The sequence below is a fragment of the Bacillus rossius genome, chromosome 1 (assembly GCF_032445375.1).
Source record: "Bacillus rossius redtenbacheri isolate Brsri chromosome 1, Brsri_v3, whole genome shotgun sequence".
In the NCBI taxonomy this organism is placed as follows: Eukaryota; Metazoa; Arthropoda; class Insecta; order Phasmatodea; family Bacillidae; genus Bacillus; species Bacillus rossius.
This window is the reverse complement of record NC_086330.1, coordinates 215,672,196-215,686,949: the sequence shown is the minus strand read 5'-3', so window position 1 is coordinate 215,686,949 and position 14,754 is coordinate 215,672,196. Positions and strand designations below refer to the sequence as shown.

The window sequence follows — 14,754 nt, the reverse complement described above, 5'->3', positions numbered from 1 at the left end:
GTAATTTCATGCAAAGGTGATGGATGTTTCACGTATATGACTATTATATAATTATTTAATACATACCCTTTGGAGTTTTCAAACGTTTCTTGCACCGTTTGCAAATTGTTTCTTGTTTACTTGCTTGCGACTTGTCAAAAAATTTCCAAATCACAGATCGTCCCACTGTTGGAACATCAGCCATTCTGATGTTCACTGCGCAAGTACTTATAAGTAATGGCTATGTATGCCACCTTACTATTGCACAAATGATAAAATCTCAGCAGTCAATGTTACTATAAGAGACACTCACAAGGTACAGTATGTGTACAGCAACTACACTTCATAAATACGCTGTGTGGGAATGGAATTTCATTTCCTATAGTTCGGGCTGGGAAATAATTATTTCTCATGGGAATCAAAATAGGATCAAAAAAAAAAAAAAGAACTTTAATAAACACCCTCCTAGTGTAACCTTTTTTTTTTTGATGTGCGGGACACGATAATTGCCTGAGCTGTCACTACACGAGGAATGTGGGAAGGGTAGGAAGGGTTTGAAGAGGTGAAGGGGGGGGGGGGGGGGCCGCCTGCATCCGGTCGTTTACTGTGTATTATCCTATTGAAAAACATTGATGTAGCATGTTAGGCTTTTGGAGTCTTTGCTGTGAGTATGCGGCCAGATGTTTTCCACATGGCCTGTACAATTTTCTCTCTCTTCGCCGTCACGTTCCGGAACGAAATTACAGTGCCGACAAACCATATTTCACCCTCTAATCGGAAAACTGTCACCTATAACACCCCGGTTGTGTGGATTTTACAGACACGTATTTATCTTTATCAGTATGTTGACAGTTCAAATCTATTTTAAACGACCTGACGACATTCTTTTACATAAAATACGTTAGTTATCGCTACGAATTACTGTGTTCAAACAGGCTTTACGTGGCAAGATGTAGTGGAATAACTCCACATACATAACTCTAAAACATTACGAAAATCCCGCGGAACTTTTGCCCCCGCCCAACGAGAGAAACTTCCGTGATCCCGAAATGTTTCCCGGTTTCAGTGATCCCGCTCAGCCTTTTTCGTAAATGACTGAATATTCGTATTTTCGAAGTGTTAGTATACAAAATCGAATTGAATATGAATAATAAACTATTAATTTTGATATTCGAAAATTTGAATATTCGCTCAGGCCTATTGTACGGTAGTGTGATTGCTGAGGTAACTTTTACAATATTTAGGCTAAATGTGTACAACACAAAATTAATACTCAAAACTTTATTTCCAAATAAACTTGAGCACTCATTGTGGACCACTCTGGAATGTGTCATAAAACTATCAACATTCTCACAGTCTGTTACAACTTTAGAAAAAGCACAAGACGACATTGCCAAACATCACATGGGCAAAATGCAACCCTTCACAATGCAACGAATGACATACACGGGCTGGACCTTCCAGCACTAATACATTACAATCATTAATTTCATCAAGTAACAATCAACGCCTAATGATTTTACTCCTACAAATCACCTCACCTCAAATACAGTTTGCTCATGGACTACTCCACCCAGTATTTGCCAGACCTTACTGCCTTAGATCTGGCAACTATTTCTATCACTTGTCTTTCTCTCCGCACACTACAAGACTAAGTGCAACAACTAGGTGCGATACCTAACTGGACACTCAGTCACATGCTGTGCAGTCTGCTCATGGCGATCTACAGCTCTGAGTTAGAAAATAACTGCTATAGAAAACAATTCACAAACTGAAATATAATTAGAGTATTGAGACTTGAACATTAAAGGGAAATAATGATGTTGGATAGTTTGTCATAAGACATAAAAACAGATATTTCCATTGTCTAGATAATAGAAATTACTATACTAATCCTAATAACTGAAATATAATCTTCATTTGCAATTCGTGAGGTAAAGGTACATCTTCAAAACCCAGTTAAACAGAAAATGCTACAATCTGTACTGAATGGAACTGCTAAAGTACTGAACCGGAGAGATTATTTTCAGTCTAGTGCTCTACTGTGGTGTGCAAAATGTCTGAGCTGATGACTTCTCACTATTTATGAAGTTGCGACTGGCCACAGGCACGAGGCAAATACTGAAGCAGTTCTACTGTGCATGAACACATGGGGGAAAAAGTCAGCAATTGCAGACAAGAGCTGCATTTCCTTTTCTACTGTCAGCAGCCAAGTTCACCAATGAGCATTCCTTCATTACCAGAGGCTTGAGAAATTAGACTCTCGGTTTCTGGGTGAGAGTCTATGCTTCCTGCTGCAGTTGTTGCAGCTACTGCAGCACGAGAAGCCAGGTGGTCTCAATAGTCATAAAAAATGCAGTTTTGGTGATGCAGACAGCGCAGGAGGAAACTGGTACTGCCCGGCACTATCAGCGGAAATGGGAATGCACCCAGGTTCGAGCAGACTCTATCCATACCACACAGTTCAAGACAAACTACAGACTGCACAGCTACAAGTCAACAATAGCAATAGCAACAGCAACAATAACACTGTTGCTTCTCACTCGTGCAACACACTGGCAAACATTGTGCATGTTCACGCCCAAAATGTTGCAAAATCTATCAAACACAAAAATATGTGATATGTATCTCGTGTTTCACCAACTTCATTGTTGAACAAAACACTCTTTATAAGTAACAAGATAATTAATAAAAAACATAATATTGACAACAGGTAAATCATCTAAATTGTATAACATTTGTAAAATATTTATAGAATATGATATAAAACACAATTTTTAAAATGTGCACCCTCATCATAAAAAACAGACCTTTAGAATGTTGCCTGCATGTATACATGTATGCATGCATGTATAGATGTAGGCATTTCCATATGACAAGAAGCCGCGTAGCAGGAAGAACCTAAGGGCCTAGTGCCCTAGCATCAAAACGTGTGGATCAAACAATTGTGTTTTTTATCATCATATTACAAACAAAGCCAACAATATTTCAGGACATTAATAAACATTCAATAGTGACAAAAGAAATTGAACACTCTTTACATATATCATGTTAAAAGCATTTGAATTCCACAAAAACTTTACTCAACATTTAAAATCCTTCAGAGATTGAATCAAATGGTGATTAAAAAAGCAGGGAATAAATGATGTAGATAGGACACGCAATTATTTAAGAAAAAAAAATTGATCAAAGAAACAAACTTTGGGTTTTCATACTTTCTGAAACTGTGAAAGTTATTTTTAGTATGAAATTGCAATGAGAGAAAATACCTAGATACTAAATTTATGGCGTTATATATCACTGTCTTCATATTGGACCACCATTAACTTTTTTTGTAACAGGATACATATGCAGATGTGTAATTTGCTGACTATCGCTCAAGCAACTGTAAACACAGGAGGTGTAAATTGCAACACATTAACACAAAAAAATTTGTAACAGCTTTAAAATACAGCACAAAAATTCAGTTGTAACTTAACACTACATAAATAAATTTGGGGCAAACCGAAGGAACATGCGCTACAGATTCTCCTAAGAAATCAACATAAAAAAATATTGAATTAAGTCACAAATAAACTCTAAACGAACACATGTTTTTGGTAATAAATATATATATACATAAATTATTAAAAATTTTTTGCACAAAATGAAAATCAATTTGTACTGGTAGTTTTCCCACATTCTCGCACCACAGGCTACTTCTTGCCAGGCAGAGCAGGGTCGGCTATGGCACGGCTCTTGTCGCACGTGAAGGAGACGGTGATGGCATAGCGTGTGCCCTCCGTCACCTGCTCAACCAAGTGACGGTTCTCCCACCCAGACGTGAACATGGACACTCGACCTGGCGACAACACACTGCTTCCAGAGTCGCAGCACAACACTACACAAGTATGCAGGTAAGGGTTTCAGTGAATGTTATCAACTAGGCTACAAACATATCAACTTAGATCAATTTCCCATTATGGTGACTAATAGAAACTGCTACAAAATTAATCTCTCATGTACAACAAATAAACAACTCAAATAACTATGCCAAAGTTCTTAAAATCATTACTTGTAAAAAATTTATACAACAAAATTTTTATTAACTTTTATTTTCTAGCAGAATACATTAAATGTTTATCAAGGACTAAAATACTGCTTATTTTAAACATTTATAGCTAACCAAATAGAGTAAAATGTGAAATTTTGGAAACATTTTGTAAGTCCATAACAAAACAAAATTTTTGTTAATTATTATTTCAAAAAAATGGCACTTTGGTTAAGATCTAAATTATGTTGTGACCAAAAAGTTTATATTCTCAAAATTTTATAATGATGATGAGTGGATGGATTGGTGATGAATGGATGAATGGTGGATGAATGGTTGATGACTGGATGAATGATGAATGTACCGTATTTACTCGCAAATAGGTCGCCATCGCATATAGGTCGCACCCATAATTTGAGGTCTTGGATTTGGTATTTAAGATTCCCCCCATATAGGTCGCACCGGTAATTTAATGACGCGAACGGCCGGCGCGCCGTGCACGAAAGAGTTAACGGCTACTGTAAAAATTCGCTACTACGAGAGCTGATAATGGCGTGATAAATTGTTGTAACAACAAGTACTCGTAATAACCAAATATAGAAAATTGAAGTCAAGTTAGATTCCTGACTTCTTAAAATGTCTTAATTGTAGACTATAACTCGAAAACAGTGCTTTGTATTGAAAAAATGCACAGAATAAAAGTTGTAGTAAATTTAATTACGAATAAAAAAGGCCTGTTATGATTTCTTATATCTACAGCGGTTTTCGTTATGGGTTCCGATAAATACTCACGCTAAGTGAATTCACGTCACGCGAGTTCGGCTATGCTAGCCGGCTGGTTGTTATTTTCGTTCAAAACGTGGCGAAGGAACTTGTGTGGATCAGGTAGAAAACATTCGCCGATAAACGAAAGATATAAGAACAATGCTATCCTGAAATGCTGTGACATGTTATTGGAGTAGATAATCACAGCGACAGACCGACAGGATGCGCTCTCGCCCTTGCCGTCAGCGATGTTTATTTTGACAGCTCAAGCAATTATCTTTTCCACGACCCTTCACAGCATAAAAAAAAGGGGAAAAAAAAAAAACCCACGTTTGAATGCAGATGGAAAAGTAACTATGCAGTAAAATAAATATATTTATGGCCCGGCTAAATTTTTCTATTCAATAAAATTCTAGGCATTAGTGATTTTTCAGCAGAAACTGCTGTGTGACTAATAAACAAATTGTATCATAATAACTTAAACTTATAAAGTATTTATTAACGGCGAAGGACAGTCGTATAAGCCCATAAAAATATTTATTTTACCGAGAATGGACTACACAACCTGGCTTTTGCCGCACGCGGTGTGGGAGGGAATGTGTTGAAATGTTAGTTGGAAAAAGGGGGGGGGAGGGTGTTTTTACATGTTTTGTGGCTCCGGGAGGGATGAGCCTTGAAGAATTAGCAGGGAGAGGTAAGCGTCACGTCACGTAAGACGTCAAGCTGCCGCTACCACCAGCCTGGCCGGACGACTTTCTTATGCTCTCGCAGAAGCTACCACAGTGGCTTTTCGTGCGGGCGGGTAAGATAACATCTAACATGACAGCTGAGACGGCTTTTCGTGCGATAGTGGACGCGCCGAGCTCGGCTAGACACTGCCGTGTGGACAGTCTAGAGGAGTGGTATCTATTTTTAGCCGTCTTTTGTATGCCTGCCTGCTTACAGTACAGCTCTCGCCAAGATAAACGTGAACACATAGCGCCCAACAAAGTGTAACAGACTTGTTTTTCAGCCGATTTTACTCAAATTTTCGACATTCTCTGCTCAAATTTTTCACGGTTTCTCAAAAACGGTCGCATAAATGGAATGGACGCATCAGAGGGGGGTCGCATCGGCTGGATTCTACTGTATTGCAAAAAAAATTCCTCAAAAATTTAAAAAATTTTTTCTTCACATATAGGTCGCACTTCATTTTTCCCCCATCAAATCTGGTAAAATTGCCGCGACCTATATGCGAGTAAATACGGTATTATGAATGGATGGATGATGATGTAATAATAATATTAATAATAATATATATAGGAATTGAACTATGTAGACATTTCCATGAAACATGTTATTTCAACCCTTCCAGTAATTCTTTTTGTAAAAATTAATAACAATTGTTTTAAATATTTTTTAAATGTTTTTGATGAACATAGATTTTTGATTTACTAACACACACAAAATCAAACATGATGAAATTATGTCCTAAGATGGAGCATCATCGGAATGCCTAGAAGTTGAGAATTGAAGTTGTTCTAGAAGTCCCACTGGTTAACAGCAAACACAGCCACAAAACTGTTTTTAAAAACATCTGGGTACAGAGTTGTCTCAATTCAATCATTGCTTTCCTTTATCTAAGTAAACAAGTAGATAACAAAACCACGGCCTGTTTCTTGTTGAGCACTCTGTTGGCATTAAACAATTTGATGCAAACATGAGACATTGGTACTCTTATCAAAGGTCTTTTCTATGCATATGATGTCCGTGTTTGGGGACTAGGCGACACACTGTGGTCAGGAACATGTGTCTGCCTGCGAAGTTATAGAACATAGACAAGCAGGCCAGTGGAAGGTCCCTGCAGCCTAGTAGTAGATGGGTGTGCAGTGCAAACTGTGCCATGCTTACGGTAAGGGGAGTGCCAAGTGACCAAACGGAATGATTTACGCTCCTGCCACAGAGCATCAGCGGTGCCACACAGGATCATTCTCATATTTGTATGCTAGCGGCTGCATGATATGGGATGTTTGGTGGTGACAGGAATTGTAGAGATGATATCACAGAGAAATCAGAACTAGCACTGTGTAATTGTGCACAATATGAGTATAACTAAAACGAGCATGCGGCAGGTGATTACTAGCAGGAGCTACACTCAGAATGTGCAAATGGAATTTTAGCAGCAGTTCTTTCCCAATAGGTTCAAAATTCACAATTGTTGCGAACAACCTTTCAGGTTTACTGATGTTGTCATTGTACTTATGTTTTCGTTTGTACCCACTGAAGTACGTAACATATTTTGTCCTGATATTCAACTTTTTATTAGTCTTCCAAATTAATGCAGTTGTGCAAGTAACTTGCAAACAAAGCATTACTTAAGTAAATTTTCTCTTTTCATGAGAAAATAATAAAATTACAGTTAAAAAAATTTATATACTGACTTTGAACCCAAAATAATATATTTGTTGGACATTATAAAGGAAAGTTTACCATGCCACAAAAAGTAATGAGCACAGAGCAATTTACTACACTTTTGTCTTGATCCCACCCTGTTTCTGGTGGGGAAAAAACTGTCCCTTCATATTCTTTGAAGAGGAACTAGCAACTGAGTCCCACTCACCCCTGCGCGGCTCCACGGTGGTGTTCCTGTCAGTGTCCATGTACACGAAGCGACCACCCTTGAAGTCATGGCCAAAGTCGCTCAGGTACACCAGACATGTGTAGTGGAACGACTCGTATGTCTCCTGAGCAGCATGCAAACACACCACAAGCACTAGTAGACATACATTACATTTGCTGACATCCTTTCCTTTAAACAAGAAGTTGAAAGTATGTTAGAAAGAATTGATTAATAATTACAAAATACAGCTGTCAGAACGTTCAAAATTTGTTTGAGATTGTGTTTTATTTTTTTTAAACTTGTGACTGAAAAGCTATGAGAATAACTTTTAGAGTTCAAACTCCTTACTTATGTTTTCAAAACACTTATGCAGTAAGTCGTCGATTAATGGAAACTTTTTAGCGAAAATTTGTTACAATAGACAATATATTTTCTTGCCTTTAATTTGGTTAACAGCTGCCAAACTCGTTACTCTGACATTTCCATGTTGCAACTGAGGAACGGGTTAGGTTGGTACTTCTGGAATAGCCTGTATATAAACTCGTATTCAAGTGCTGCATTTCTTACACATTGAATAATACTTGCTGGCATGCATAATGGTTATCAAAGGATGACAACTGTTTTAAAAGAGTTTTGCATATCTGTAAAAAAAGGAAAGTAAGATGCAGCACTAATATTTATAATGTGTGTGGTACAGAAAACGACAGCCAACTCATCCCTTCCACAGGCCCATGCGTCCTGTTATGACTAGGGAATCTGTGGTCATTCTACTAATTGCCAGATGGTGATGTACACAAGCCATTCTATTCCAAACAGTTTTGTAGCCAGCCATTAGTCTGTCATTGAACAGGCTCTTGTGCCTTCAAAGTGTGTTTACCTAAAATAAATACCGAATAAATTTTTATACAGAGTGTCTACTGAGTTACAAAAATAAAAATTAGTGACTTTTTCATGACAATTTCCACTGAAGTGTGACCACGAAACTTGTCAAAATGGTATAATTTTTAAATGTTATAAAATTAAGTGTAGCCTATACCTTACATCAAAAATAAAATGAAAAATTGAACGTTTACTTTTCTTTATCAAAATATACATGCCTAAGTGCTGGAAAAAAAGACATAAGTTAAGCCTGTAAATGAAGGTTAGTTTTAAACTTAATTGAATAAAATTAATTATATCTGCTTTCCCGCATGCCAATTTTTCGTCGCACTTTAAGCGCTAAAACACGTTAACATTTGTTGGCAAACATTTTCAGCACATGATATCATAGAAAATATTACAATTCCATTCCGTAGCACTTTAACCTCTTCGACAATGATTTCAGTCTGAAAATAAAATAGGGCGGTAATTTAGGGATTTTGTTGTTTTGTAATTTGTAAACATAGTCGTTCACAAAACGAAAACACGAAAATACATCCCACATTTTGTGCACAAATTTTGGCTTTCTTTTATCCTAGCCAAACATAAATTTACATTTCGTACACACAAGCAAGCAGTAAACAATCGAACTCAACGCTAATAGTTCGATTATGAACGCTCGCGCTCGCCATTTGGCCAACAACTTATCGATATGGACGCGGGTCACGCGCATTGATGCCTTGACAGCTGCAATCGATTATGTGCGATCGTTGTGCGATCTGTAGAGTAAGAATGAAACTGACTATGCCGTGACCGCCACGGAACGAATACCATCCTTTTTTTAAGCGTGTAAGGTACGAGAATTGAATAAATTACGTTTTCACAGCATTCTATGTGAAAATTATGACGTTGCACGTAGGAGAATAGAAGCTGTAAGCAACATTTTGAACGGGAATTTAAAGTAAACGTCTTATGGCGAAAATGGCGGGACTGGCCTAGTTAAACACGGGAAAATGTATTGTGTGGGAACATCTTAAACGATGATTTTCCTGAAAATGCAAGCTGCCAAAAGCACAAAAAATATGGTATATACAAGATCAGTGCACAAGAAATACACATTAGCCTTGTAATTAAATTTTTCTTGACTTTTACCAAAATATACTTAAAAATGGTGACTTTTTCGGGACTTTCGTGACCATTTACAACATTCGCGACTTTCGTGACCTAGTAGACACCCTGTTATACTGTGCGTTCAGTGTAATCTTATTATGTACATGTTTAATTAAACCAAGTCATAAAGTCACATGGATGAAAACATAACATAATAAATGAGCCTCTAGTAATGGGAAAAAGCAAGTTTTGCTGCAAGTGTCTAACCGCCCTCCACCAAGGGCACGTGAGGGGAAGCAGCCTCTCGTCACGCCCACTCTCTCACTCCAGGCTGATTAACACACCTGTGTCGTGACAGGTCTGTGGCTCGCCCGTAAATTCATCAACGAGGTTGATAATATTCTTCTAGGAATTTTAGGTTTTTGTATACACTCGCCCGGCGCGTGTCTGTGCCGCTGCAAACAGTGCTGTCGCTGTCACCGTACTGTGACTACTGAATAACTGCGGACAATATTTTCTTATTTCACGGCCATGCATATTACGAGTGTAGTTGCCAGATGACAGATGAAACACTGTCCACTGTGAATAGAAAACAATATGACATTATGGTTTGTGAAGTTGCGGGCCGGCCATTGCACTGTCATATCATTGGTGTGTGTAAATTGGCCTTTCCTTATGATCTCCATTTACTAACCCGTGCTCTTGGCAGGTCACAGACTAATCAGTTTACAACCTGCACGCTTTCTTCATCCAAGATCTTAAGGTTCTGATTTTTTGGCTGTGTTGCGATGTGTCATCCTACTGCGCTGCTTGGGATGTCACAAGCCGCCTGTAATATGTTGACATCACATGTTAAGCATTTTTGGAAGGTCTAGGAATGTAACCTGGGACATTAACATTGTTCCTTATGGAGAAATGTGATTTAAATAACGGACGTTTTGATTAACGGACAATTACCGGAAAAATAAACTTTCCGTTAATCAAGAAATTACGTTAAATTTTTAAATATTTCTCCTTCGTAAAGTTTTAGAGCAATTAAAATTCAAATTAATTGTTTTGATTTAATTTTTTACACTGACTAACTTTTTTTCCTTTATGTTTAAAAATAAGTCTTAACTTCAAACCAAAAGAGCAAAAAGTATTTATTTGTATGTCTCTGTATCAATGTCAATGGATTGATATTAGTATTAAAAGCCTGGTCAATGTAACAACAGCATAAATAGATCTAGTACTATGAGGATCTTTGTTCCATAATTGCATAACATTCCACTGGATGGAAATAAAAAAAAGTTTTATAGTGAGAACAAATACAATATAATTACATATTCCATAAATATAAGGGAATAATTAATCACATGCTGAAAATTAAATAACTGTGGAGGCTAGTGAAAAAAGTTACAAGTTACTTGTTTGCTGATTGTACTATTTTTGTTAGGTGTATATTATTACGATGTAGGTGGGGATGTGTTTCTCTAACGGTTACAGATGATCGTCATTAAATTTTGGCCACCATCACGCATATAAGCAATTGGACCCAGCTGAGCCGTGACGTGAACTGTGATTCCTCCCTTATTATATCTGACCATAAAAACTTACAGCTCTCAGTATTCGGTACACTACTTACAGTAATTGCAGAAGTTAATTACGTGGGCTCTTAAGGCGACCCAGATGCCTTAATCTTTCAGTAATACACAGGTGGTCACTTGAAAGTAGACAGCTGGTATTCTGGTAAGATTAGACATATTTGCCATAACTGTTACACAGAGTTATCAAAATAAAATATTTACGTTACTGCAGATAAAAAGCCAACAGCAAGTAATTGGTTTACGTGCAGTCTAAGGCACATGTGACCTCGAATACAGAAAGTAAGTTTGATGATACTTACAAAAATCCTCAAGCAAATTAAATTTTTTAGGTAAAACAGTCCACCACCCGGAGCAGGCCTCGAGAATAAAGGAAGAGGTTTAAAATTACTCAAGGGAATGGTGGATGTGATCAATTCAGCAAATGGTAAATCCTCGAGGTGCGATGATGGATGCATCCTACTCCGGGTGATGATCTAGCGGTCATGGTGTCATGGCTGCACAGGAATTATCCAATGACAGTTAGATCTTATTAGAAAACATGCCGTGACTGAAACAATATAAACCCTTCAATATTTTGCTAGTTAAAGAACAAATACTTGGAACCGCTGAAATGAGAGTACGTTCTGAAATGTTTGCGTGTAGCACTGCAGCATCATTATACTGACCTGAAAAACATGAACACTTGGTGCATGAAATAAAATGTAAAAAGTAACAATTATAATACTAATGTCTGTTAAATATTATTGGGGTACGTGGCACAGGTTGTACACATGCCTCTTGCAGTAGTGGAGTGACACCCACGCATGCACACACTACTACCGGTAGGTTCAAAGAGGCCAAAGAGGATGTTAGTGGGTGGAGTTAGGGGGTGAGCAGGGCAAGGCAAGGGAGGACATCGCTCTGATCAACATCAAATATTAAACAGTAAAATTGTGAGAATATAAAAATTAACTGCTTAAAAGAAGTTTATAATGTGAATCTTATTTTTTATAATATTTGATTGTGGCAATGTCTCCAGTAAAATTTGTATTATCCAAAACAGATACCATTGTAGAGCAGCCCATAAAGTCACGTAACATATAACTTACATAAACCTGCAGTTATATAAAATCTCTAAGGGAGCGCTGATACAAGCTTAGACACAAGGTTCAAAAGCCTGACTGCAAATGCCGCTCCACATTTAACCTCACACGGGTTCACTAAGTAATACCCGTGCCATTGATAATTTCAGCTGCTTACTCTGAATCAGAGCTTACTATTTCACTATCTAACTATATTTGTGTCATGTGTAGAGTGTAGGCCATCAGCTCTAACAGCGGTGCCGAGATTAGTTTTTTGTTATTTTGCATATTTCTGCACATATTGAAGTTATTTTAAATAAAATTATGTATTGTGAAATTAACAAAAACATAGGATTTTCTCATAATGGCATATATTATTTTTGTCATGAATAGCATACATATTTTGCAGAATAACAATGCTTTCACTAATGTTTATGTAAATCATTTGTATTTGCACTGTTTCAATACCGTATAACTTTAACAGTAACAGCTTTTAAAATAATACTGTTTAACCCAAACAGCCTCATCAACAACCAATGTTAGGCAGTCTCAACACAGTTTTTGAATTAAACAATGGCTGCACTGCAAAATGTTAAGATTTTATTCTTTGTATTTCAAACTATAAAATAAAATAGATTTAAATTTCAAGATAGCCTAATTTTCGTGGAAACATTTTTTAAATATTACTTTTTATATAACGGAACATGTTTGGTCCACTGAAAGTGTTGAATTTACTAAGCGTGTTTGAGCTACCAACTGTGTTTAGTTAAATAAGCGAGTTTGGATAACAGTGTACATTTAGTCATGTAGGTCGTAGGCTCCATTTTGGCCACTTGTAAATGAAATGGTTTTCTCCCATAGTGGTTTTCCATCTCTACTCTGTTACAACAACCCAGGCAACTATCCTCTCCACTATGAAAATGGTTCATTTAATGATTTATTATGTTATCTCATATACAGTAGGATGGTTAGGTTTTCCGACAGCATTTTAATACCATCCGTTTTTTTCCTTTTAAGAAGTTTTGTGTGGTTGTAACATGTTTTATGATCATAATTCACACTGTTTCATGCTTTTCTGACGATTTGCTTGCTTTATGGTGAATAAGCAACTTGAAGTTAATTTTACTTGTTTATTTGTGTAGTTATGTTTTTATGTGCATTCATATATTTTTTAACCATTGCTTGTCTTTTTTTATTTGTAAATGCATGTTAACGTAAGTTTCTTTTGTATATTTTTTTGCCAGGGCTCTTTATTTGAATGAGCTGATGCAATAGTTTTCCAATTGCGGAAGAATGAGAGAGAAACAAAGAGTTCAGAGCATGAGAGAAAAGACTCTGGAGTTTGTCAAAGTGCTGTTGCCATGCGCCATTATTGGTTGATGTTTTTCCATGTATTTATTTCTATTGGTTGAAAGAGTCGCAAGAGCACTATTCGTCCTTCCAGGATAGAGGACGGTTGTGTCCTGCAGTCACCATCTGTATAGGTACAGAGAGAACTTTCCGGCTTTGGTCCAGGTGCTACAGTGAAAAATCAACTTTTTTTTTTCCATCGTTAGGGATTTTCAACTAGACTTTTTTGCCAACAGTCGTCAGTATTAGCCCAAACTAGGATCCAGTAAACTTCGTCCATTATTCTGGGGTTGTGAATCTTTTGGTATGTACCATGAGTTCGTGTGCAACCACAGGATTTACTTGTGAACTATATTTTAACATTAATTCTTCGGTATTGCGAAAAGTAAACGTGTTTGTTTTTGAGTCAGTGAAGAGATTATGTGCAATTTGTTTGTAGATTTGAGAGCTATTTTTTCTCGTGGTCTGAAAAATAGCAGCCGTGACGACTTGAGAAGTTTTTGTGAAGTATTAATAAGTATTTATAAAATAAAGTTAAAATCAATTTGTGTCTGACAGACATTATTTCAGTAACCACTTGTCGACAGTAACATTGATTTTTGAACTTAAACATTTTTCAGCCCCCAACTGAATTAATCAAGTGTTCATGAATGTACACTCTAAACCGTATTTTGAGCTAGCAGGAGGTCTGGAGTGTTACAATTGGTGCACCAATGTGTGGCAGGCATAAAGTTCTACAAGCCCTGAGGGCTAAGTTTGCAAAATAGTCAAGATAACTATTTTTAAATCATCAAGTGCCAAAAGACTTTAGGAAATTGAACTGCTGTAAAGGTGTCACAGGATCATCGGCTATGCTGTTTACCAACTGAGTGAGTGAATGGGTGCAGTGTCTAAACGTCTTGGGACCTACGAGTGAACGAGGTATATGAGTTGAACATGTGAATGCTGGCAGCGAGATCTAGTTGTATCCAGTACTCGGTACAAGAACCCCGCGGGACTTCACAAGATAGGAACAGTGCTGGACAACGCAGGACTTCTACAGCATCATGTATGGAGACTTTGTGGGAAAAATGCAGTGGCAGCAGGAAATTAAAAAAGGTTGAAAATTTTTTTTAAATTTTGTAAAACTGTTTGGGAAGGTTACTTTGGATGTTTTTTGATGTAAATGTTCGGAAATAGTTCTTTGTTGACAAAATGAGCAGTACAGGGCATTTTTCTGGGGTTCCCTTAGAATACTGAGATTATTAGTGAAAATAATTGCCCAGAAGGTCAGGATTTTTCAGGTCATCCCCATGAAATTTCTGGAAACGTGAAACATCCTGCAACTAACTCTGTCAAATTAGTTGATGTATGAAAAATAATGGGAATGAGGCAAGGTATAACACAGGACTTGGGAAACAAATTGGTACAGGATCT

General features: G+C 37.1%; 1 protein-coding gene across 1 annotated transcript in view; it reads right to left on the bottom strand.

The window, feature by feature from the left end:
* Positions 1-1,245: 1,245 nt before the first annotated feature.
* Positions 1,246-14,754, bottom strand: part of LOC134527281 (2-oxoglutarate and iron-dependent oxygenase domain-containing protein 3-like) — a 67,995-nt gene continuing 54,486 nt past the window's right edge. Inside the window, exons 5-6 of the mRNA XM_063359819.1 lie at positions 7,374-7,497; positions 1,246-3,820 (exon numbers count right to left, since the gene is read on the bottom strand). Coding sequence (XP_063215889.1) covers positions 3,675-3,820; positions 7,374-7,497 — 270 coding nt within the window. The 3' untranslated portion in view covers positions 1,246-3,674. The remainder of the gene's footprint in view (positions 3,821-7,373; positions 7,498-14,754) is intronic.